The 27,771-nt window shown below is 41.6% G+C and overlaps 1 protein-coding gene across 1 annotated transcript in view; it reads left to right on the plus strand.

Moving 5' to 3' along the window:
- The window catches only part of podxl (podocalyxin-like), a gene marked incomplete at its 5' end in the record, with an annotated part of 33,599 nt that overhangs the window by 1,955 nt on the left and 3,873 nt on the right, over positions 1-27,771 (plus strand). Inside the window, 5 exon segments of the mRNA XM_037695661.1 lie at positions 1,386-1,573; positions 1,669-1,692; positions 23,861-23,993; positions 24,075-24,133; positions 24,212-24,334. Of these exon segments, the coding sequence (XP_037551589.1) occupies positions 1,386-1,573; positions 1,669-1,692; positions 23,861-23,993; positions 24,075-24,133; positions 24,212-24,334 (527 nt within the window).

Raw genomic sequence — 27,771 nt, forward strand, 5'->3', positions numbered from 1 at the left:
GGATACTTGCCCAGAGTGTCCCTGTGATGGACTGGATACCTGTCCAGGGTGTCCCTGTGATGGACTGGAGACCTGTGCAGGGTGTCGCTGTGATGAACTGGAGACCTGTCAAAGATGTCTGTGATGGACTTGAGACCTGTGCATGGTGTGCCTGGAATGGACTGGACACTTATCCAGGGTGTCTCTATGATAGACTGGAGACCAATCCAAGGTGTCCCTGTGATGGACTGGAGACCTGTCCAGGGTGTCTCTGTGATGAACTGGAGACCTGTCAAAGGTGTCTCTGTGATAGAGTTGAGATCTGTCCAGGTGTTCCTGTGATGACTGGAAACCTGTCCAGGGTGGCCCTGTGATGGACTGAAGACCTGTTCAGGTGTCCCTGTAATGGACTGGAAACCTGTACATGGTGTGCCTGGAATGGACTGGACACCCATCCAAGGTGTCCCTGTGATGGACTGGAGACCCATCCAGGGTGTCCCTGTGATGGACTGGAGACCTGTCCAGGGTGTCTCTGTGATGAACTGGAGACCTGTCAACGGTGTCTCTGTGATGGACTGGAGACCTGTCCAGGTGTTCCTGTGATGACTGTAGACCTGTCCAGGATGTCTCTGTGACAGACTGGAGATCTGTCCAGGGAGTCCCTGTGACAGACTGACCTGTCCAGGGTGACCCTGTGATGGAGACCTGACCAAGGTGTCCCTGTGATAGAATGTATACCTGTCCAGGTGTTCCTGTGATGGACTGAGACCTGTCCAGGGTGTCCTTGTGATGACTGTAGACCTGTACAGGTGTCCCTGTGTTGGACTGGAAACCTGTTCAGGGTGTCACTGTGATGGACTGGAGATCTGTCCAGGGTGTCTCATGCCTATCGCAGTGACTGCTGGACATAGACACCAGCTCCTCACATTCTAAAAAAGAGGCTGATAAAATAAGACAGATGGATGATAGCTTAGTTGTGAAAATGATGTTGTGTGTGTGAGGGGGGGAGACCACTGGATTTGTGTCCAGTCACAACAATGGCACATTTAGGGGCAACAACACCACCAGCCTGATCAAGAAAGCTCATCAGAGACTTTACTTCCTCAGGCAGCTGAGACGAGCTGGTCTGGGAAGCTCAGTCCTCATCTCCTTCTACAGGTGTGCAGTGGAGAGCATCCTGTGCTCCAGCATAAACATGTGGCATGGAGGCTGCACAGCTGCAGAAAGAAAAGCTGCTTATTTTACTAAGAGCAAAGTCCCCTTTGTTTACCTGAACAAGCAGAACTTACACTGAAATCATTCTGTGGAGACACAGAATCAACTTGTGTCTTCCCGAATGGACTGCAGTATCTAAAACATGTCTACGGTCTTATGTATTGCTCATGACAGATTCTTCCTGATTCTAGGTACTGAGGCAGGATCTACCCCAGGGTTGTCATCAACTGGACCCAGGTCAACTGTGAAGCCAAATTTCTCCATCTACACCCCCAGCCAGACTACGATCACACCACGTAACACCGAGGCTTCACGTCCCCCGGATGGCACCACGACACAAATTATCTTCAATCCTAAGGCTCTGCCAAACAAGTTCACTGTAAGCAGCACAAAAAGGACTCAATACCTATGATTTGTGTAATTAATTGGGTTTTGACATTTTTCTTCTCTGCTTTTTTATTTATTATTATTCAGTATTCTCTGCTGGATGTGCTGGAGGTAAGACTTGATTTTTCTTGTTTTGTTGGAGTTGTTTCTTTAAATCTTTATCAAGCTCTAGCAGACTGTTTCAACGCACAGAACTAGGAGACAATGAGGCAGTTCTGACAATCTGGACCGGACCATTGTGCTGTCCATGAAAAACCAGCACACACCCTTCCCACTCCTTTCTTCAGGAATGCTTGGTGTGGGCACATCTGAAACACCCAAGACACAATAACGTTTATTTTAGTCACAGTACTTGTAGCGGGCCCTTTTCAATAAATGTCTTCAAATACACAATAGTGTAGATATTGCCAATGAAACAGCTTTTCAAACATATCTGTTTAAAAGTAAATGTAACTCTAAATATTGTCCCTAGGAGTGAGTAAAATGTCTGTCTCTGTGTTCCTGTGACAGATGGATCTGAAAATGATACAGTAAATGGACTATACTTATACAGCTCCTTTCTATATAATCAAGATACTCAAAGCTTTTTACAACACAATCTGTACCCTCATTTACCTCCACACACACATTCATACAGTACTCTACCACACACACATTCATACAGTACTCTACTACACACACATGTGGATGGTTTGGATGAAGTTATTATTTTTGACAATTCAGAGAGCTCAACAAGACAAAAACAATCCAAACACAAATCAGGCTCTAGTGAAATTTTAAAAGTTGTCTCATTTGACGGGGGACTAGGGATAATAGAAGGAAAGATGGTTTGAATTTTCTCTCTAACTGAAATAATTTTATTTATAAAGAATCTCATGACGTCATCACTACTTATAGTTGTAGGAATACATGATTCAACAGAGATGGGACTTAATTAGTCTAGCAATAGTACTAAACAGAAAACTAGGGTTATTTTTATTCTCATCTATTAAAGATAAGTAATATAAAGTTCTAGCTTTACGGAGAGCTTTCTTATACAGTATATTGCCAAAAGTATTTGCTCACCCATCCAAATTATCGGAATCAGGTGTTCCAATCACTTCCATGGCCACAGGTGTGTAGATGAACAGATCGCAGATATATTCATCAATTAAAACGGATTCTTCATTTTTCTGGACTGAATAAAACGTGCATTGAATTTAATGAAATGTAAACGTGAGACGTCATTTATCTTTGACCCATCAAAATGAATGCGGTCATTTATTTTACAGAATCAAAGTTTAACATCAAACATTTACATTAATTTGGCAAAATATGAAAATAACAACATAATTAAACAGCTTTACAACCAGGAAAACCATACGGCCATGATTTTCCGTTGCTTCACCACAGACATTAATGAAAACTGTACAATTATGATCAATTATCCACACGGCGGTGGATGAGCACTTTACACAGACATTTCTAAATTATCTGGAAGGATTTCTACTTGAGAGAAGAATTTAAAGATGGAAAGATGGAGTTTAAAGGGAGTGAAAGATGGTGTGTGAGGGGGAGTGTTGACCAGAACCGACACTCTCCATTCGAACCCAGCTTTTCCTCGGTACGCTTTGGTAGGAAACTTGACTCATTACCTTTCTGAAGATTAATCAGCAGATATGGAGGTCCAGTTAACGTTACCTGTCCAGCGTCTCCATAGGATGGCTGTGACTCGTCCGAAGTAGTGACTAGATTCCGTCCGACACAAGCTCACATCAGCAAGTGGACTTCACATGAGTGGAGTCCTTCAGAAGTTCCACTCAGAGGTGGAGGATGTTATAATCCAAACTCGGGAGAGCCTTATCATGGCTGGACTTCTGTTCTCCCAAACGACTTCACAGAACTGCGAACATCTCAGAACTTCTCCGCGCCGCCGAACTGAGAGAACTAGGAAGTACCGGCAATTTAAAGAGCTCTATTTCCGGTATATTTGAGCGTCCCTGATTGGGTAATATCAACCAGACAGGGGTGTGTTTTGTGATGTAAGAGGTTACTAGAAGTCAGAAAACAGCAAGAATTGTTATGGAACAGATTAAACTGTTCTCAGACAGGCGAGAGAAATATTTTGGCGAGTTTGGAGAACAGGTGCCAACTCCTCTGTTTACGCCTGAGAGGATTTTAAAACAAGACACATGTCTGCTTCGACTCCGACCTTGGACAAAACTTACACTTGCTCATTCAAAGACAGAAATCAGAAAATACATGATTACTCTGTAACAGACTTAACATGAACTCTAACTTTGCATAAGCAACTAAAAAATCATTGTTACTGTTTTACAGTTAATAAAATTGATTAGTTCACTGCAACATCTAAAATGGTTTGAACTAAGACACTTTGATTATCAACATTTGTAAAATAGTAATGATAATAAAAAGAGAGTGTTCTTTCACTTGATTTTCAAGAAAGAAAGTCTCAGGATGGGTGAACCTGTATTTCTGAATTCAAATCAATGAAATGACAGTTTCTGTCCCACAAGGTTCTTAAGGTCAAGGGTTTTGACCTTAGGCTTAGTTTTGACATCAGGTTAAGTTCACTACAGGTGTATAAAATGAAGCACCTAGGCATGCAGACTGTTTTGTGAAAGAATGGGTCGCTCTCGGGAGCTCAGTGGATTCCATCGTGGAATTGTGATAGGATGCCACCTATGAAACAAATCCAGTCGTGAAATTTCCTTGCTCCTAAATATTCTACAATCAACTGTCAGCTTTATTATAAGAAAATTGAAGTGTTTGGGAACGACAGCAACTCAGCCACGAAATGGTAAGCCACGTAAACTGACGGAGCGGGGTCAGCGGATGATGAAGCGCATAGTGCGAAGAAGTCGCCAACTTTCTGCAAAGTCAATCACTACAGACCTCCAAACTTTATGTAGCCTTCAGATTAGCTCGAGAATAGTGCAAAGAGAGCTTCATGGAATGGGTTTCCGTGGTCGAGCAGCTGCATCCAAGCCATACATAACCAATGCAAAGCGTTGGATGTAGTGGTGTAAAGCATGCTGTCACTGGACTCTAAAGCAGTGGAGGCGCGTTCTCTGGAGTAACGAATTGCGCCTCTCCATCTGGCAATCTGATAGATGAATCTGGGTTTGGCGGTTGCCAGGAGAATGGCACCCTGCGGTGTGCCAAGTGTAAAGGTTGGTGGAGGGGGGATTATGGTGTGGGTTTTTTTTCAGGAGCTGGGCTTGGCCACTTAGTTCCAGTGAAAGGAACTTTGACTGCTTCAGCATACCAAGACATTTTGGACAATTCCATGCTCCCAACTTTGTGGGAACAGTTTGGAGCTGGCCCTTTCCTCTTCCAACATGACTTTGCACTAGTGCACAAAGCAAGGTACATAAAGACATGGATGGCAGAGTCTGGTGTGGATGAACTGACTGGCCTGCACAGAGTCCTGACCTCAATCTGATAGACACCTTTGGGATGATTTAGAGTGGAGACTGAGAGCCTGGCCTTCACATCCAACATCAGTATGTGACCTCACAAATGCGCTTCTGGAAGAATGGTCAAAAATCCCCATAAACACACCTCTAAACCTTGTGGACAGCCTTCCCAGAAGAGTTGAAGCCGTTCTAGCTGCAAAGGGTGGACCAACTTCATATTGAACCAACCCTATGGATTAGGAATGGGATGTCACTTAATCTCATGTGAGTCAAGGCAGGTGAGCGAATACTTTTGGCAATATAGTGTATGTTAGCAGACTATCTTTCCAAGTTAAATAAAATTCTTCAACACTAGTAGAGTGTCATTTTCTCTCCTGGTTTCTAGATGTCTGCTTTAAAGGACGTAACTCAGAATTGAACCAAGGAGCCAGTACCAAGGAGCCAGTTTCCTTTGATTGATTACTTTCTTTTTCAGTGGAGCAATTTTATCAAGTGAAGTTTGCATTGAAGATGTAAAATGATCAACTAGATGATCTAAGTCACTGTTCTCTGATGCATTACTCTGCAAGACAGAAGAAAACATTGATGGAAGAGACTGTTTAAATTTGGTTACAGCATTTTCTGATAAGCACCTGCTGAGATGAAATTTACTCTCAGTGACTGTGTAGTCATTTAATGTAAACTCAAAGTTTATTAAAAAATGGTCGGACAGGATAGGATTTTGAGGAACTATTACCAAGTCCTTAATCTCTATACCATAGGTCAGAACTAAATCAAGAGTGTGATGATGAGAATTAGTATATGTGCTACTGATGACACTTTGGGTAAAACCAAATGACTCAATTAAATTATTAAAGGCTATGCTTAAGCTATCACTTTCAACATCTAAATGAACATTGAAATCACCCATTATTATGACTTTAACAGTATTTAGTAGTAAGTCAGTTAAGAATTCTGAGAATTCAGACAAAAACTGAGAGTAAGCGCCTGGTGGACAATATATAACAACTAGTAAAAGTGGCTTTTCTGATTTCCATTTTGAATGAGAAAGACTGAGGGACAGCGATTCAAAAGAATCATAACTAATAACTGGTTTGGCATTAATCAATAATCCTGACTGAAAAATAGAAGCTACTCCTCCACCTCGGCCAGTTGTTCTAGGAACATGAAAATTTAAATAATTAGTCAAGTCAAGTCAACTTTATTTATAGAGCACATTTAAAACAGAACCTGTTATCAAAGTGCTTAACAACAACAACAACAACAACAACAACAACAACAACAACAACAACAACAACAACAACAATAAATCAATGAGTAAATTAAAGAGAAAAATATATAAACATATATATATATAATACACTAATAATGATAATAACTGAAGAATTAATAAAAAGCATTTAAAACATAGGGTCACAGATTAAAAAACACTAGATCAATTTACACTGTATGAAATGCCTGAGAGAAAAAATGTTTTAAGCAGGGATTTGAAGTGAGTAAGGGATGTGGCCTGCCTGATGTTGTGGGGCAGGTTGTTCCAGAGTTTGGGGCCCATGACTGAAAAAGCCCGATCTCCTCTGAGCTTCAGTCTTGTTTTTGGAACAGCCAAAAGCAGCTGATCGGATGATCTCAGGGCCCGAGAGGGAACGTAAGGTTCCAGAAGCTCAGAGGTAAAGGGGTGTGAGGCCATTTAGGCATTTGAAGGTCAACAGAAGAATTTTAAAAACTATCTTCGTACGAACAGGGAGCCAGTGAAGGGAAGACAGAACTGGAGTAATATTTTCAGACCTACGAGTTCTGGTTAAAAGCCGAGCAGCAGCATTCTGGACGAGCTGAAGACGTGAGATGGAGGCCTGGCTGATCCCAGCATACAGTGCATTGCAATAGTCCAATCGGGTCGTGACAAAGGTGTGGACAAGTTTCTCAAGGTCAGGTCTGGACAACACTGGCTTGAGTTTAGCTACCTGTCTGAGTTGGAAGAAGCTTTTCTGCAGAACAGAGTTGATTTGTTTGTCAAACTTGAAGTCAGAGTCTAAAACCATCCCGAGATTTTTACCAGACTGCTTCAGATATGGCTGAAGAGAGTCCAGGTTGACAGGATCAGTGGCGGCAGTTGAGCTAGGGCTAAAAACAATGACTTCAGTCTTGTCATTTTTAAAGCTTAAGAAATTTGAAGCCATCCAGGCCTTAATGTCATCCAGACATTTTAACAGCGGGTGAATGGAACAAACACTTGCTGGTTTCACAGGCAGGTATATCTGGCAGTCATCAGCATAGCAATGGAATGAAAGACCATGTTTCCTCAGGATGGACACCAGTGGGAGCAAATAAAGTGAGAACAGAAGGGGTCCAAGAATTGAACCCTGTAGGACCCCGCAAGAAAGGTAATGAGGCGGATACGTTATTACCAACCTTGACACAGAAACTCCTGCCACTCAGGTATGAGCGGAACCATTCTAATGCAGCGCCTGTGATCCCAACCCACTGTTCCAGCCATGATATAAGGATACTGTGGTCAACAGTATCAAAAACAGCAGTAAGGTCCAGGAGCACAAGTACCACAAATTGACCAGAATCGTTTGATATCATAATGTCATTACAAACCTTTACTAATGCTGTTTCAGTGCTGTGGAGTTGCTTAAAACCAGATTGAAAAATTTTGAAGATTCTGTTCTCATTCAAAAACTTGTTTAATTGAATGAAAACAATTTTCTCCAGGATTTTGGACAGGAAGGGAAGTTTTGAGATTGGTCTGAAATTTGAGCAAGTCGAAGGGTCAAGTCCAGCTTTCTTAATTAACGGATGAACTACTGCATGTTTGAAAACATCGGGAACCACACTTGTCACAATACTACTATTTATAATAGTAAGAACAGAGGGTCCAATCGTGGGTAGAACTTGTTTGAAAAACGACGCAGGAATGGGGTCAGCGGGGGAACCGGAGTGTTTCATCTGACCAACGACTTTGTTTAGAAATGGGAGTGAAATGGGTTCAAACTGTTTGAAGACAGCTGAGCAAGGGACAAAGACAGAGGGGTCGGCTGTGGACTGGGGGATGGATGACCTAATCAACTCTACCTTATCAGCAAAGTACCTGGTAAAGTTGTTGCAGATGTCAACGGAGGCCTCCATGCTGGCAGACCGAGGCACGTTTAAAATGGAATTTACGGTATTAAAAAGAACACGGGGATTATGACTGTTTGAAGCAATGATTTGGGAGAAGTATTTGTTCTTTTCAGATTTAATGATGCTCTGATAATCTTTCAAACATGTTTTTAACATAATAAAAGAAACCTGTAATTTGTCCTTTTTCCACTTGCGTTCAGCTCTCCTGCATAGACGTTTGGCCGCTCGAGTGGTCGCGTTCAACCAGGGGTGTGGTGCCCGCTTTGGTCGCCTGATTTTTAGCGGGGCCACAAGGTCTAAAATCTTAGAGCAGGTTGCATCATGCCTACTGAGCAGCTCCTGCGTACTAATACAGGCAGAGGTTTCAGGGACTGAAGCAGCATCAGTAAGGAATGCAGAGGAAAAAAGAGCAGCGGTTGAAGAGTTAAATATCCGACAACTCTTGGCTGGAGCGGGGGATTTAGGTTGTTTTCACACCTGATAGTCCGGTAGACTCGGTTCGGGACCAATATTCATGACCTTTTGTTTACATTTGAGCTGGTGAGATTGCATTCACACTGCACTGTGCAGTCGAGCCAACCTGTTGAACCAACCTATTCCCCCGCTCGCCTGTGGGGGCGCTGCACCAAGAACTACTGAAAGAAATGAGACAAAAACCTCTGAAGACACGTCTTCTTCTTCTTCTGTAAATAAAAATAAAAACGAAGTGGCATCAAGTTTTAGCAATTTTAGGAGTTATATTTTGTCATTTTTCAAAAATGGACTTAGCATGAGCAGAAGATGAGACAGAAGACCATGGAGAATATTGTTTTTCCACACAAGGCAGCTGACGGCTCCATATAAGGTAAGAGCAATGTGTGTTTGTTTACCCTGCGGAGCGAGGCTCGGACTGTTTACATTCACACTGTACTCAAACCGCGCTATGTTTTAGCCCGGGCCAGAGTTCGCCTTTTTGTTCCGTGACAGAGTTCGATGGCGCGTTCACACCTCCCCAAACGAACCGGACTTTCTAGGAAAACGAGCTAGTGTTCGATTAAAGCGGACAAAACAGGGCTGGTGTGAATGCACCCTTAGACTCATGAATAACAGAGGTTTGGAATGAAATGGGTTTGTGATCAGAAACAATAGCATCCCCAATTTCCAGATTAACCACAGATAAATCATGAGACAGAACTAAATCAAGTGTACGGCCCTGGTGATGAGTTGGACCAACAACATTTTGCACAAGTTTGAAAGTGTAGTGAACTGGGCCTCCGACCTCAACCTGTCTTTGAAGACCTTCAGGGGACAGGAACTGTTATTTCATTGATTTGAATACAGAAATACAAATTATCTCATCAAGAGACTATTTAATTGTATCCTGAATTAATCAATTGAAAGAACACTCTTCTTTTTAACATTATCATTACTATTTTAGAATATCTTGATAATCAAATGTGTGTTTAGTTCATACCAATTCTAAATGTTGAAGTGAACCACTCATTTAAATCAACTGTGAAACAGTATTAATGATTTTTAAACCTCAGCAGATTTTGGATCATACAATTTAAATGTCTATTTACGAAGTAAGTGTGCATTTTAGTTTACTCTCTGAATGAGGAGTAGTGATGTCGGTCGAAAGTCAGAGACAAACAGAGACGAGTTATTAGAACAAAGTGTCTTGTTTTTAAAACTAGCAGACAGTAAATAACTTCATCTGGCACCTGCGTTTGTCTCACTTCGTCATAACATTTCTCCATCTGTACTAACCGTTCGTAAACATTCCTGATGTCTTTTGACTCCTAGTGACCCTCTTGACATCACTAGAACCACCCCCCTGCTGGTTGTTTCAACCAATCAGGAAGTACCACGTAATAGGAAGTGTATACCCCTTTAAAAAGGAACACTTCGTGGAACTATTAAGTTCGGTCCTGAAGTTAGGTCCTGGAGTTCGATGCTGGAAGTTCGATGCTGGAAGTTGGATCCTGGAGTTCAGTCCTGAAGTGCAGTCCTGGAGTTCAGTGCTGGAACTCAGTCGGAGTCTTAAGTCTTAGGGCTAAGTCTTCAGAACTTGGAGCGGATGGATGGGACCGTGTGCCAAGGGGTCCCTCCCTTTAGCGGAGTTATGGCTTGCATCTCTGTGCACAACCCGAGCAATAAATGCGCCACTTGTAAGGAAGCTTATTCGGTGGAACTGAGTATATACATTTAATCTAAAGATTCCCAGCTACTTTAAGCGGAGACGCTGTAAAGGGATCGTACTAATGGACTTCTGTTCCGGAGTGGATGCATCCTCTGCTAAGGTAACAAAGTCGCTGCACGTCCTGAAGTGTACCGGAAAGCTGAGCGGGTGTCGGAGGAAGGGTGCAAAGTTCTGGTTTCACACATAGCTTCCATCTAAACCTCTTTAAATCTTTAAACACTTCTATTTCTCCTCTTTAACTTTTCTATTTGCCAGTAATCTAGATGCCTTCAGAGGTGAATCAGCCTCAATCAGTAATGTTCTGTTGTCTTGTTAGTAAAGCGTGTCAAGTTTTTATTAATCAGAAACAGATCAGCAAATCAAAGTGTACATGTTTTTATGTTAAATTTTGAAATGACCACATTTATTCTGATGGGTCAAAGATAAAATGGCGTCTCATGTCACTGATTCAACAATCCTCTCACAGTTATCTCGGTCACATGGCAGAAATTTAACTCAAAAAAGAAAAGAATCCGTTGTAATTAACAATTAATATTCTTTGTGCTTGAACTAGCTTTAAGAATAATTAATTAGTCATGTGTCTACAGCAAAGCTGTCCTGACATACTACAAAAGATTGTAACAGATTTAGAAACTCCTTCACCAAAGGCTTGTCAAGACAGCAAACGTGCACATTAAAGTCTCCCAGAATCAAGACCCTGTTGTAATTGAGCAGTATTCCAGTCAAAAAGTCAGAAAATTCACTTATGAAGTTTTTGTTGTATGAGGGTTGCCTGTAGATCAGGCTGCACAGTGTTGGGTTGGAGCGATCCAGCTCAAAGTACAGCAGTTCAAAACTCTGAAATGTCACAGCCTGTAGCTGCCTGCAGTTCCAGAGCTTTTTAAAAACTGTTAATAATCCACCACCCCTACCAGAAGTCCTTGGAGCATTAAAAAAGGCACAATCCACTGGCAAAAGTTCAGAAAAAACACAACTCACCAGGGACGAGCCAGGTCTCTGTAACAAACATGAAGTCCAGTCCATTGGAGCAGAAATAATCATTTAAGATGAATGTTTTATTTGTCAGCAACCTGACATTCAGCAGAGTAATCTTTATGGGACCAGTAGATGAAGGAAAAGCTGAGCTCGGAGCACAGATCAGCTGTTTCAGAATTCTGGAGTTTGAACCGTGCCTCCAAGGACCAGAGACGTCGCAGCTCCGCGCACGCCCGCGACGCGAGCCAGGCTCGACTACGGGGATCAGGCAGGACCCAGCAGGATCAGCGAAGCACCTGGACAGGCGAATATCCAACAGATGGTCGGCAGGAGATGATGCAGCAGAAGGTCCGGAGTTGGTTAAGTTCCACTGGAGACGGCGCGCGGCCACACGCGCACGCCTGCTGCGTGTACCAGGCCCGGGCACCTGGAGCGAGCTGGAGTTGAGTGGGTCAGCGAAGCATCCGACAGTTTAACGTCTGATGGTCAGCAGCAGGTGACGAGGCAGCAGAGAGCTTGAAGCTGGCTTTAATTCTCACAAGACGGCCGGCACGTCTCCCACGGCGCCTGGAGCGATGTTTTCGGGCGGGCAGAAACGCTGCGCGCTTCAGGTACACCGGGACATCAATAAGCAGAGGGGGTGGGGGTCCAGAGCCTTGATCAAAGTGGTCGAACAAGGCGGGGTTTGCAGTAGATAACTGTATATTTAAAAGTTGTTGGCGATCATAAACAAGCAGTGAGTTTATGTCACAGAAGAAAAATGACAAAAACAGAAAAGGAACAATCAAAACAGACAGAGGTGAATGGCAAGCCACCAGCACCGGCACCATCTTCCCGGAAGTAATCAACAGGAGTGGATTCATTTATACTAACAAAATCCTCCTGTTGTAGCCAAGTTTCTGTCAGACAGAATAAATCAATATGATGATCAGTTATCAGTTCATTAACTAACAGGGATTTAGAGGAAAGAGATCTGATGTTCAATAATCCACATTTAATGATTTTATGATTTTGCTCTGGTAAAGTAACTGTGTTTATTTTAATAAGATTTTTATGGTTTATATTTTTAGAGCTGATTTTTGGTTTACTTAATTTGAGCCGTGGGTGAGTTGACACTGTTTCAATGGGGGTGTGGGTGGGTAACAAAGGAGAAGCAGCAGAGACGTGTGGAAGACTACAACTCTGCTTCCTGGACTGGACCCTGGGTTGTCAATAATTTGGGGGATAAACAAAATCAGCCATATTTCTAGAAAGCAGAGCGGCTCCGTCCAAAGTGGGATGGATGTCATCTCTGTATCAAACCAGGTTTTCCCCCAAAAAGAACTCCAGTTATCCATGTAGCCCACGTCGTTGTCAGAACACCACCTAGACACCCAGAGGTTAAACGACGACATATGGCTAACATGTCATTTTATTTTTTCATTTACCCTTTATTTATACAGGTAGTCTCATTGAGTCACAAGAACTCATTTTCAAGTCATTTCATCGCTAGTCAGGTTGGGGAGGGGGCCAGGGAAAACTACGGAGTCCGACATAGTTTTAGCAAAGTCACACACCGAAGCAACATTAATTTTAGTGACCTCCGATTGGCGTAACTGGGTGCCATTACCGCCGACGTGAATAACAATCTTACTGTATTTAGCCTTAGCCTTAGTCAGCAGTTTCAAATAAGATTCTGTCGCCCACTCTGGCCCCCGGAATGCATTTGACTATGGCCGCTGGAGTCCCTAAAGCCACGTTTCAGACTATAGAGCTCCCAATAACCAGGGTCTGCTTCTCAGCGGGTGTGTCACTGAGCGAGGAAAATCGATTATAAACTTGAACGTGTTGGTAATGAACTGGGGGCTTAGCCTTAGCACTATGTTTTCTCCGGACCGTCACTCAGCTGGCCCAGGGTCCCGGCTGGTCAGGGTCTGCTGGAGGACCGCCAACAGGAGTTAGTATCTACAGATTCCGCACCGTCTAAGGGGACCTGACTAGCTACTGGTTTTTCTACAGCGTGGAGCCGAGCTTCCAGTTCAGATAGCCTCTACTCTAAAGCTACCATAAGACTACATTTGTTACATGTATCATTACCACTAAAGGAGGCAGAGGAATAGCTAAACATCCGACACAAGGAGCAAGTGAGAACAGAGCAAGCAGGGAGAGAAGCAGCAGCCATGCTAAGCTAATGCTAGCAAGAGCTAGCAGATCCAAATACACCAATAAAAACTGAGAAGTGTTGAAAGATAAAAGTTGTTTCAAGCCTATCCAACAGTAGAAAAACAACTGTACTAAGTGTGTTTGTGAACTAGAATGAAAGACTGTGCAAAAGACAGATATATCCAGAAAACAAGAGATGACTCGAGCAAACAATTCACTCGAGCTACCAAAAGAAAAACAGACACAATACATCTCACCACGAACGTGCAACGTCACCAGCTCCCAAGCTTATGGTACCTGGTCAACATAAGCCCCTTATCCACAGGGCCTTTTGGGGCTCCTGTGTAACCAGTTCGGGCCGATTGCATAGTTTCTCCACAGTGCCTTCAGCAGTGGAACCCGCACGATTTTTGGGTCCTACTTCTCTGGGGTCCCAGGTCTGGTTCTTTTTGGATCCAGATGTGATGTCAGTGCACTGTCGGTCACTGATTGGGCAGGGGGAGGAGTCACTGGATCTTTCAGAAACTTTTCAAAACACCGATTCGCCATTAGCAATTTCTTGGACTGGAGTAGCGGCTGGACCTATTTTAAAGATTTAAAAACAATAAAGACAACACCGTGGCCTAATGCTGAAGTGCTGGCGGGTTTTTTTTTGTGCTTGCTGGCCGACAACAAAATTCAGAACGAGCTAGATGGAGCTCCGCTGGTCTACCCGGGTCCTCTCCGTCGGAGCTGGGCAGGGCGACTGAGCTGAATACAGCACCTCAGACTGAGGAAGTCTTTCGGATGAAAGACAAAACGTTTCTACATTTTTTTTTGTTTTGTTTTATTTTGTTTTTTTTAATGTCCAGAGGACAAGACTTAACTTTTTTATAATAATAATAATCACGCCTTCTTACCAATGGCCTAGCATAAAGCAATATGATCATCATCCATTGTGTTTATTGGTAACTTAAAATATGTAATTAAAACTCGAATAGTGGGTTAGGACCAAACTTTAACTCCTCAAATGCACAGGGAGCCATCGAAGAGAGGCCAAACTAGGAGTAATATGAGCCCTTCTGTTGGTCTTAGTTAAGAATCTTGCTGCAGCATTCTGCACAGTCTGAAGACGAGACAAAAAAGTTTTGTTGAAACTAGTAAAAAAGATCGTGACAATAATGTGGATATGAGAGCATGGATAAACATATGTTCAAGCTGTCCTGGAGGTGTGAGTTGAAGATCTCTCTGACAGGTTCTTCTACCAGGTGTTCCCAGCAAACCCTCACTACAGATTTGTGTCTACCGGGCCTGTTCGGCATCTTCCCCCGTCATCTGATCCAACTCACTACCAGGTGGTGATCATTTGACAGCTCAGCTCCTCTTTTCACCAGAGTGTCCAAAACAAATGGCCTCAAATCAAATGACACAACTATAAAGTCAATCATCGATCAACAACCTTGGGCGTCCTGATGCCAAGTGCACTTATGGGCACCCTTATGTTCAATCAATCAATCAATCAATTTTATTTATAAAACACCCTTCATACTAAAAGCAGCTCAAAGTGCTGTACAGAATTATAAACAATAAACCCACAAAATAAATGCAAACAGCACACACAAAATAAAATTGTATGGAAAATGTATAGACTGAACAGAAATGAACCAGTTCAGGAAATACAGTTAAAAAGATGGGTCTTGAGCCTGCTCTTAAAAACAACAACATTTTCTGCGGCCCTCAGGTTCTCCGGCAGACTATTCCACAGACGGGGGCCATAGTACTGGAAAGAAGCCTCACCGTAAGTGTGAGTTCTGACTATTGGAACTTTTAGTAGTCCAGTGCCAGAGGACCTTAGTGTCCACGGGGGTTCATAGGGTAATAGCAGCTCTGCAAGATAAGATGGTGCGAGACCATTGAGACATTTAAAAACCATTAAAAGAATCTTAAAATCAACCCTGAGACGCACAGGGAGCCAATGCAATGATTTTAAAACAGGTGTAATATGAGCCTGCCTTCTGGTCTTGGTTAACACACGAGCAGCAGAGTTTTGTAAAAGCTGAAGGCTGGATAAATTTTTCTTAGGGAGACCAGAAAGCAGTGCATTACAGTAGTCTAAACGGCTAGATATAAAAGCGTGCATCAAAGTCTCAGTATTAGTAAAAGAGAGAAGAGGGCGGACTCTGGCTATATTTTTTAGATGGTAAAATCCTGTTTTGACTATATGTTTGATATGTGGAATAAAAGTAAGCTCAGAGTCAAAAAGAACGCCCAGGCTTATTACTTTTTTGGAAGGTTTTAAAGACAGAGATTGTAATTTCTGAATTGTATTTTCTTTTTGAACCTCCGGTCCAATGATTAAAACTTCTGTTTTGTCCTGGTTTAGCTGGAGAAAGTTCTGTGCCATCCAGGACTTTATGTCTGAAATGCAATTAAAAAGTGCAGTGATTGGCCGGGGGTCATCATGAGATAATGAGATGTATAGCTGTGTGTCATCAGCATAACTGTGGAAACTTATCCCATGGCTCCTGATGACTCCACCAAGCGGCAACATGTACAAATTAAAAAGTAGGGGGCCTAAAATAGAGCCTTGGGGGACGCCATAGTTGGCTTCATGGATCTGCGAGGTGCATGTATCCATACTTACCATAAAGGTTCTATCTGTGAGATAGGAGTTGAACCACAGAAGAACAGTACCAGAAATACCGACCAGGTGTTTTAATCTATTTAGAAGAATTTGATGATCTACTGTATCAAAGGCTGCAGTCAGATCCAATAGAACAAGAACTGAGAGCTTGTGTGAATCCAGATTACACCTTAAATCATTCACAATTTTTAATAGGGCTGTCTCTGTACTGTGGTTCGTCCTAAAACCAGATTGATACTTTTCTAAAATACCAGCATCATTTAAAAAGTTATTTAATTGAATAAAAACAAGCTTTTCTAAGATTTTACTTAAGAATGGTAAGTTGGATACAGGTCTGTAATTATTAAAAACACTATGATCTAGATTACTTTTCTTCAGAAGGGGTTTCACCACAGCCATTTTAAAGGCAATGGGGAAGACACCGATCTGAAGAGAGCAGTTTACAATGTTTAAAATTTCATTCTCAAAGAATCTATAAAATGAATGAAAAAGTGATGAGGGAATTGGGTCTAAGAGGCAGGTGGTTAGTTTGACTTGTGAGAAAACTCTGCCGAGCATCTCTGCATCAACCACATCAAACTTGTCAAGTGTTTGCTCCGGTGAAAACAAGCATTCAATAGATTTAAAACCAGTATTTTGCTCAGATAAAATGTTAGCTCTAATTGACTCAATCTTACCTCTGAAGTGATTTGCAAACTGCTCACAAAGAGAGTTAGTTGGAGTATTTGAAGAAGCAGTAAAGTCAGGGTTAATCAGATTATCAATGGTGGAAAACAAAACTTTGGGATTATTTTTGTGATTGTTAATTATTTTGGCAAAATATGCATTTCTTGAATTTCTGACAGCAGAATTGTAGATATTAAGCTGTTCGCGCATTATTTGGTAGTCAATTGTCAATTTGTTTTTCCTCCATTTCCTCTCTGCTTTCCTACAATTTCTTTTGAGTTTCCTTATGTCTTCAGTTTTCCACGGGCATACTCGTTTAATAAAAACTTTTTTTGAAAATAGTGTTCAAACATGGGTGTTCGTGATGAACAAACTATGACAAGCACAGAAGTCCAACAACAGAACACCGCTCGGGTTCAGATCAAAGAGGCAGTTCCTCCCAGTCATGCCCCTCCAGGTCACACAATGCCCACGTGGGTAATGACAGCACAGCTAGCTTAATGAAGTTAGTTCGACATTGAGGGACCCAAGTGGGCCAAAACTTAATAGAACAATGTTTTAAATTTTTACAAAGGATATTGCAAATTTTAGAATATGGTTAACAAATAGGATCTGAAAAAAAAAGTAAAATGCCGAAATGTCCCAGAATTCAGATTTTGTGCACCCTTCATAAACTCCACTAATAAATTATCTGAATATTAAAATCCTTGTATTATATTATTTTATTTTATTTATTATTATTATATTTAAATTATTATTTAATTTGTTTAATTTTACTCATTGATTGTTGTTGTTGTTGTTAAGCACTTTAGCCCCTTATCCACAGGTCTGGTTCTTGTTGTAGCCTGTTGTGTCCGGTTCTAGTGGGACCTCTATTTTTGTGTCTCACCTTTGCCTATAGTTCCCGTTTAGTGGGCGGATTGTTCACCTCTAGTGGGCGGATTATTAATATCAACGCACCTTACCAGCTGGTGGCGGTAGTGCTACATTAAGCTCTTTTCTAAGCACCACTAACATGTATTAGAAGAAGAAGAGCCGGAAAACAAATTAATTTTTGTTTTTAACAAAGAACCAAAACCTACAACAAGAACTTTATATTTGTTTATGCATATATTTATTAATCTATTTTAATATTTATATATATATGTCTTCAGCCAGAGACTTCTTCAGATCCCTTGTAAGACAGATGCTACAAGAGATCCTTCCTGCCCACAGCATCAGCATCTAGAACAACTCTTGAATGAAACCAGGATGATGAGTTACATTTAATTTCCCTCTGGGATTAAGAGTCTTTTTGTAATTTGATTTGTATATATGTATGCATGTGTGTATATATATATATATATATATATATATATATATATGTGTGTATATATATATATTACGTACATTACATAATAACCTACATTTGATATTTAACTCAGAGCTTACGCTTACCACGCAGCTGTTTAAATTAAGCTGTCGCAAATTATCTTCATGATTGAAGTGCTGTTAAGCAATATTAAGTTAGTGCTCGTTTGTACCACAGTGAAAGTCGTGGAGAGAATTTTTGACCTTGGGCGAAAAAGATGCAGAAGCTGCTGGATCCACAGGATAGACATCATGGCCGAGGTGTTTGACATGCAATGACTGAAAACCTCCTGAATGAGGATGATTGTAAACGTAGATTACACAAGTCCTACACCTTTTTAACTCCACTGCAATGTTCATTTACAACACATGGACATTCTGTATTATGGTTACGTTTTTCAGTACTCATTACAGATAAAACCAAAAAAAATACATAAATAAAAATACTGGACTTTATTTTTAACTGAAGATGTATCACTTCTCATCCGAGGCTCTTTCTCAATTTAATGAAACGAGGATTGTGATTCAAGTTATAAAGCTGTGGTGTGCCGTCAGCTTGTATTATGGAGACTGACGCATGCAGATCAATCTCCAGCAAGCTTACAGAACACCACAGCTTTATAACTTTAATCCCAAATTCCTTTTTTCATTGAATTGTGAGTGCTCCTCGGATGATTAGCGAAACGTATTCAGTTTAAAAAAAAAGTACTGTGGTTTTATTTTTATATTTTTTGGGGGGGATTTGCCGTGTCAAGGATAACTGAGAATCTTCAGCAGCATTGTTACAGGTAAAAAACAATTACTTCACTTATCTACACTATTGACGTAAAAAAACACTAAGCACTTCACTTTGATGATCAGATGGAAGCTCAAGACTTGAAAAATTTTTTTTTATTAGAAATAAAGACATTAAAAAAATTTATACACTACTTACATATGAAAACTTTACACGGTACATGTCTGGCTATTTGTGGTCTTACCTTGCAGGATCTACATTTCTATATATCAACTAAGTTCTACAATAAATATTTTTAAACATGTCTGTTTGCCATGGAACTGGCAATGGATTCCAGCACCCCAAGGAGTGCCTGATTGAAAACAGCACTCTGTTCAGCCTCCTGCCTTCGCTGTGCTGCTTCCTCTCTGCGAACATCTGCTTCCTCTCTCCTCAAGGCCATCTCCTCCCTCCTAATGGCCTTCTCCTGCTTCCTCGTTACTGCAGCTTCTTCTTGCCTTGCCTTTTTGGCATCCTCACAAATAAAATGGAAGTGTTCCTCTCTCTGCTTCCGGTTCATCTCCTCTTGTTCTGTATGTGCAGAAACAAAGCTCTCTGCTGCACTTGTTGATCTGCGCTTTCTATTGCCTAGGAATAACACACAAGAAAATGGCTGTTAGATGATGAAGTACAGGTAGAGTTTTTTAATAAATTATTAACATTAAAGTTCCTGCTAATTGCTAATTTCAAAAGGTGTTTGTTCACAAGATCAGAAATGATTCTGTTCATAAAGCAGTCTAGTACTTTAATGATAGTAAGCAGGTGGGCATAAATAAACTACATGTAGTCATTTACAACGGTTTGTGCTAATTTAGAAAAAGAACAGAGCATCGTTAATCTGAACAAAAATCACTACACCCTGTATAATTTCAATAATAAACTTCATAAATGAAAGTTTAAGTAATAAATGAATAATTAAATTTAACATTTATACATTACAACTGAATAAACAAGTAGTTTGAATACATGCAAGGTGTTTTACAACAAAAACAAAACAACATTCATATCAACATGATCAATGTGATGTTAAACACGATTGTTGCTTCTTCTTACCTAGTAACGGGTGCTGTTTGGTGCCGCTCTGCTGCGTGTTGCCCGGTGGCGTGGATGTGCCCGGTGGCGTGCATGTGCCCGGTGGCGTGCATGTGCCCGGTGGCATGGATGTACTCGGAGCTGGTGTGGTCGGGAAGGGTCAGAAGCGGGGAGGATTGGACAGTCAAAAGCAGAATCTGGCGAACCTTCATCTTCAGTGGGACTTTCTGCATCAAAATAAGAGTGGAAAAACAGCAACAGAGTACAGTTAGCAATGATGCTAACTAATGACGACGTAACCGCGTCAGCCTCGTTTGTTCAGAGTACTTTCAGAAAACGCAAAGAAACGGTTGCATGAGGGAAAGGAAATATGCTTAAAGTAAATAAAATACACTCACCATCAGCTATTAGTTTTTTAAGTCAGAGTCAGAGTCAGAGTCAGAGTTTCTTTATTGTCATTCGCACCTCATGTGGTACATGTGGTGGAGCGAAATTATGTACACGGGGTCCCAGTTACATCCAACAATAAAATGTCTAAGAAAAACAGTAATAACATCCAAGATATGAACTAAGAAAAACATCAACTAAATATACACTAAGCACTCATAACATAAAACATTGAACATCAGCACAAACATGAACATGAGTCTGTGAGCAGATGTGCACGCATGAACACATCAACATTGAAACAGATCAGCAGCAACATGAAACAGATCAGCAGCAACATGATATGGTTTTTCACAGTGATTATTCTAGTTAGAGATTCATGAGTCTAACAGCCTCAGGGTAGAAGCTGTTCCTCAGTCTAGTGGTTCTACACTTAATGCTCCTTAACCTCCTTCCTGAGGGGAGTGGGGCAAAAAGTGTGTGTGCTGGGTGGGTGGGGTCCTTCATGATGCAGGTGGCCCTCTTCCTGCATCTGGAGGTGTAGATGTCTGTGATGGTGGGGAGACTGATTCCAACAGATTTCTGTGCAGCCTTCACCACTCTCTGCAAAGCTTTTCTTTCTGCAGCTGTGCAGCCTCCATGCCACACATTGATGCTCGAGCACAGGATGCTCTCCACTGCACACCTGTAGAAGGAGGTGAGGACTGAGCTTCCCAGACCAGCTCGCCTCAGCCGTCTGAGGAAGTAGAGTCTCTGATGAGCTTTCTTGATCAGGCTGGTGGTGTTGTTGCTCCAGCTGAGGTTGTCATTCATGTGTACACCCAAGTACTTGTAGCTGGAGACCACTTCCACCGCAGATCCTCTTATGTTCAGGGGGGTGTAGGTGTTTTTGTTCCTTCTGAAGTCCACAATCATCTCCTTTGTCTTCTTCACATTGATGTGAAGGTTATTCTCTCTGCACCAGCTCTCCAGGTGTTCCACCTCTTGCCTGTAGCTGGACTCATCATTGTTTGTGATGCATCCCACCACCGCTGTATCATCTGCAAACTTTACAATGTGACAGCCTGGATGGGTAGCTGCACAATCATATGTGAGCAGAGTAAACAGAAGGGGGCTCAACACACATCCCTGAGGAGAGCCAGTGCTGAGGGTTATGGTGGAGGAGGAGAGGTTGTGGATCCTCACTAACTGTGGTCTGTTTGTTAAAAAGTCTAGTACCCAGTTGCAGATGGAGGGGCTTAGTCCTAGTGTGGATAGTTTGTCCATCAGGGTTTGGGGGATCATGGTGTTGAAGGCGGATGTGAAGTCCACAAAGAGCATACGGACGTAAGAGTTTTTCTGCTCCAGGTGGTTGAGTGCAGTGTGGACCACAGAGGAGATTGCATCCTCTGTTGATCGGTTCTCACGGTATGCGTACTGATGAGGGTCCTTGTTGATGTTGATGGTTGTTTTGATGCGAGTCATGACCAGTTTTTCGAAGCATTTAGCGACTATCGGGGTGAGGGCCACTGGCCGATAGTCATTCAGACCAGTCACTGTAGAGCTTTTTGGGACTGGGATGATGGTGGCAGTCTTCAGGCAGGTGGGAACTGTCTCCAGGGTAAGTGAGGTGTTAAAGATGTCTTAAGCTTTCCTCTTTGCTTTGGTGTGCGATGGAAGCCGTGCACCGCCATCTGCGCAGACACCTCTTGAAAAATCTTTTTATTTCGTTTCGTTCCATCTAGCTCGCGCTGCACTTGTTCATCGGCCAGCAAACAGAGAAATGCCTGAGCTTCAGCATTCGACCACGGTTGTGCCATGATTATTTGTTTTACCTTATAAAATATTCCAAAATAAGCTCCTCCGATTTCTTGTTGTCTGTTATGCGGGTGAAAAAGAAAATGGTGGATTGTGATTTCCGGTGGAAGACTGAATCTCCGCCCTCCACCAATGAATACGCCCCCTGACCAATCAGTGACCTACAGTGCGCTGATGTCACAACTAGACCCTAAAAGAACCAGACCTGGGACCTCAGTGATTTAGGTCTCAAAAATGGGGTGGGTTCCACCGTTAAAGGCATTGTTGATAAATCCTGCAATCGGCCACAACTAGTTACATAGGAGTACCAAAAAGACCCGTGGATAAGGGGCTTTTGATAACAGGTTCTGTTCTAAATGTGCTCTACAAATAAAGTTGACTTGACTTGACTTTATTTAACCTTTATTCTACCAGGTAAAGTCATGTAAAATATTTGATAATGTTCTTCTAGAAACAATTCCTGAATGTTGTTCATACTGTGTTAATGCTACATGTTTGTCTCTTGACCCTACAACTGGGTAAGGTTATAGTAGACCTAACCCTTTAGAGAATCATGGTCAGGCCCCCAAATACAGGTTTGACCTTTTGGAACCTCCATCTCCCTTCGGGTCAAATGTTGTTGGTGGTGCCATGTACTTGTTTAAAAACCTGCAGAGATCAAGCCTTTCAGGAACGCTGCGCAACTGTCCCTTTGCTCTTCAGATGCCAATGACTCTTTTAAGAAACATCTAAAGGCATTTTTATTTATACAGGCTCTTACCTCACTTGTTTTTTCTGTTTTTAATTGTTTTAATTATTTTGCTTCATGTGAAGCACTTTGTGATGCTGCATGGGATTTGCCTGGTTAAATAAAGATTAATAAATAAATCTGTGAAAAGTGCTTCGGAAATAAAATGTCCTTCCTTACAAACAACTCGCATCAACTGCAGGCATGGAGGTAGAGAGCTGATTATTTTGGCTTATTTAGAAGCCAAGACACCTAAACAACAACCTCAGTCTCTTAAAGAAATCAATCAAGATTTCCACAGTTTGATTTTATTTAAACAACACGTTGTTTTACTTTTACACCTGACAATTTAGTTTTTTTCAAAAAACATTGACATTTGTTTTACAAATTTTGCTAAAAATTTGACTCTTCAGCTACCTCCCCTAAAGGTTTAACCACTCAGCATTGAAAGTTTTTGGGAGTAAATCATCTTTTTTTAACCAATCATATTCGAAACAAATAAGACATTTCACCCCACCAGAGGAACATTTGCACTTTGTTTCCAGAAAAACAGGAAGCAGAGATGCTTGATATTAAAAAAACTTTGAAAAGAAGAATCAAGAATTCTAATTCCAGGTGGAAAGTGTCTTTCACTTGCTTCCTTTGTTCCCACAGTCCCTCCTGCCCACATAGCTGAGTCCTTCCAGCATACAACCAAAACTATCACCACACCACAGCACAGGAAGGTCTCATAGGCAGCATAACAGCTCAGTGGTTAGCACTATTGCCTCACAGCAACAAAGTTCTAAGTTCAATCCCTGGTTGGACCTGGGGTCTTTCTGAGTAGAGTTTGAATGTTCTCGTGTTTGTGTGGGTTTTCTCCAGGTGCTCTGGTTTCCTCCCACAGACCAAAAACATGCATGTTAGGCTGCCTTCAGGTCCAGGCCTCCCTTGCAAAAGAGATCTGTGATCTCAATGGGATTTTCCTGGTTAAGTAAAAGTTAATAATAATCACAGCTGCCACCTCATGTCTTCTGAAAACATGATCTGTGCTGAGGTGAAGACTGAACTCACTAAAGCTGTGTTGTGTCACTTGCAGACAGTCAAAGAGAAAGGTTTTGCAGAGTTGTGCAAGAAGCTGATGCCAAACTGGCAAAATGGAACCTGCATCCTGATGTGGAGGCAATTCAGCGACAAAGTGCATTTTGATAGTGTAGAGATCAACGGTCAAGGTAAAACAGCCTCCACTGTTCAGATCTCTGCAGGGAAACTCAATCTTTATCAGACTCGTTCATTTTTTATTTCTATTCCAGTGAAGACCAGCCTTGCAGAGCAGTATTATGAAGAAATGACCCAGGAAGACATCTCCACGGTAAGGCTTTGGTTCTGGAGACAAACATGTTGTCTGTTATGCTTGTTAGTAATGCTTCCATTGTTTGGTCCTTCATAGAAGAAGCCAACTGATTACAAAACTCTGATAGCCATCCTGGCATCCTGTGGTGCTCTGCTCATCATGATCATCATCCTGACTGTTTGTGCATCTCACCATCGGAAGCCATGCAACGAGAACCAGGTATGAAGAGAACTGGATCAAAATGACTTTTTGTAGTAGGAATTAGGTTCCACTTCTCCAAATTGTCCTATCAGACTCTACATTGAACATTATGTGGGAAAACCTCCACAGTTCATCAAACTTAAACTGAGGTTGTATAAAAACTATTTAAGACATCAAAAAATAAAAATTCTGTGTCCCATTTAAACAGTGAATGTTGGTTCTGCTGTAAAGTCCTTCTGAGATGCAGAGTTCCAAACGATCATTTTATCTATGGAAATATATTTAGCTGATTTATTGTGAACTTTATTTATGCCATCTGATATCCTGCTGCCACTCTGTTCCTGATCAAATCAGATGTTGTGATGTATTTCTGAAGCTCCAGGAGTGTCATATTACATATTGTGTTGAGCCTAAACAATTATGAGCAAATAGTAATAAGAATGCATCTGAGTGTATGCCTTGACATCTTCAATAATATGTATTAGGAAAGTCAGAGCAAGAAAAACATCCAAAGGTCACTACAATACTGACTGAAGAGGAACTAATCATGGCAGCACAAGAGCTACAGAGGTCAGGATCAACCACAGACCCAATGGACAAAGATGCTTCTGAGAAAGTCCAGCACATATTAGCAGGATGTGAGATCCAGGTAGGCAAGTGACTGGACCAGTGAACAGGAACATCTGGAATACTGGAACATCTGGAAAAGTGCACAGCAGAGGTCACTAATAAGAGGATCTCGGTACGGATCCAGGTCGAGTGATGGTTATGTCCGGACTAGTGCCCAATCTAATAAATTCACAACAACAGATAATTTTCAAGGAGCATTTTTCCAGCGATAGACAGCTTAGGTGCAGAGTCAAGCAGAGAAGCAGGAGGTGTGTTCTGGAGGTTCAATCTACTTCAGGTATTATGGTAACAGTGTCACTCAATTAATGAGCCAATCAAATATTTTGTTTCCGCTTCACGGCCAGTGCAGCAAGCTCTCACCAGATAAGATTTGAGAAGGAGCAGAGAGGAAGAGACAGCATGCCGTGCTCCAAAATAAGAAAAGTTGATGATGAAAACTGTTTTAAAGATGAGTGGACAGAGAAATTTATGCTCATTCTTCCGGCAGGCAGTTCAAAACCTGTTTGCCTCATATGGTCCGAAACGGTCGCATTAATCAAAAGTGGCAACGTGAAGCGCTCTTCACTACATCTCATTTGAGCAACATGATCTGCTGAAGTTCGAGCAAAGAGCAGTAAATTAACTGAACTGAAAGCCCAGTATGACAGATCCACCCTACTAATCACAAACACAGTGCCTTGCGAAAGTATTCGGCCCCCTTGAACTTTTCAACCTTTTGCCACATTTCAGGCTTCAAACATAAAGATATAATTTTTTTTTATTTTTGTGAAGAATCAACAACAAGTGGGACACAATCGTGAATGACATTTATTGGATGTGTCAAACTTTTTTAACAAATAAAAAACTGAAAAGTGGGGCGTGCACTATTATTGGCCCCCTTGCGTTAATACTTTGTAGCTCCGCCTCTTGCTGCAGTTCCAGCTGCAAGTCTCTTGGGGTTTGTCTCTGTCAGTTTTGAACATGGAGACACTGAAGTTCTGCCCATTCTTCCTGCAGAACAGCTGGAGCTCAGTGAGGTTAGATGGAGAGCGTTTGTGAACAGCAGTCTTCAGCTCTTTCCACAGATTCTCGATTGGATTCAGGTCTGGACTTTGACTTGTTCATTCCAACACCTGGATACGTTTATTTGTGAACCATTCCATTGTAGATGTGTCTTTATGTTTTGGATCATTGTCTTGTTGAAGATAAATCTCCGTCCCAGTCTCAGGTCTCTTGCAGACTCAAACTGGTTTTCTTCCAGAATGGTCCTGTATTTGGCCCCATCCATCTTCCCATCAATTCTGACCATCTTCCCTGTCCCTGCTGATGAAAAGCAGGCCCACACCATGATGCTGCCACCACCATGTTTGACAGTGGGGATGGTGTGTTCAGGGTGATGAGCTGTGTTGCATTGTGTCCAAACAGTTTGATTTTGGTTTCATGTGACCAGAGCACCTTCTTCCACATGTTTGGTGTCTCCCAGGTGACAAACTTTAAACAACACTTTTTATGGATATCTTTGAGAAATGGCTTTCTTCTTGCCACTCTTCCATTAAGGCCAGATTTGTGCAGTGTACGACTGATTGTTGTCCTATGGACAGACTCTCCCACCTCAGCTGCAGATCTCTGCAGTTCATCCAGAGTGATCATGGGCCTCTTGGCTGCATCTCTGATCAGTCTTCTTGTTCCAGATGAAAGTTTAGAGGGACGGCCGGGTCTTGGTAGATTTGCAGTGGTCTGATACTCCTTCCATTTCAATACGATTGCTTGCACAGTGCTCCTTGGGATGTTTAAAGCTTGGGAAATCTTTTTGAATCCCAATCTGGCTTAAAACTTCTCCACAACAGTATCTTGGACCTGCCTGGTGTGTTCCTTGGTCTTCATGATGCTCTCTGCACTTTGAACAGAACCCTGAGACTATCACAGAGCAGGTGCATTTATACGGAGACTTGATCACACACAGGTGGATTCTATTTATCATCATCAGTCATTTGGGACAACATTGGATCATTCATAGATCCTCACTGAACTTCTGGACTGAGTTTGCTGCTCTAAAAGTAAAGGGGCATAATAATATCGCACGCCCCAACTTTTCAGTTTTTATTTGTTAAAAAAGTTTGACACATCCAATAAATTTCATTCCACTTCACAATTGTGTCCCACTTGTTGTTGATTCTTCACAAACAATTAAAATTTTTAATCTTTATGCTTGAAGCCTGAAATGTGGCAAAGGTTGAAAAGTTCAATGGGGCTGAATACTTTCGCAAGACTGTACTTTTACAGCCCAGCTTCTTTATAAACTTCGTTATATTTTCTGCACTCACTCTCGTACGAGGCAGATACTTTCTCTTACCTCTCCTGTTCTCCTCCTGCTTTTTTGCTCTCTGTCTGTGAATCAGAGCTCCTATTTTACACATTTCCGAAACGAAAACTACTCCTGGGAAATGTGTAAGCTAAGGAAAAGCTTTGTCTATCTCTAAACAACAATAATGTAAAACAATAAGGCATATCAAAGTCAAATTCAATGTTTCTTTACTTGTCATACGCATCACATGTGGTACATGTGGCGGAACGAAATTGTGTACACAAGGTCTTAGTTACATCCAATAAAAGTATAAATTGCAAAAGAAAAACAGTAATAACATCTAAGATATGGAACTAAGAAATACAGCAAACTAAGAATACATTAAGGACTAATAGTAAAAAAAAAATAATACGCCGAACAGCAGCAGCCCCAACATGAGTCTGTGGTGAGAAGATAGGTATGAATTAATACAGCAGCATGAGATCAGCAGCATGGATAATCAGCAGCACATATCATCAAAGTGGCATTACAGTGATTCCCC

Source organism: Nematolebias whitei, chromosome 22 (assembly GCF_014905685.2).
Source record: "Nematolebias whitei isolate Nwh7 chromosome 22, NemWhi1, whole genome shotgun sequence".
Classification (NCBI taxonomy): domain Eukaryota; kingdom Metazoa; phylum Chordata; class Actinopteri; order Cyprinodontiformes; family Rivulidae; genus Nematolebias; species Nematolebias whitei.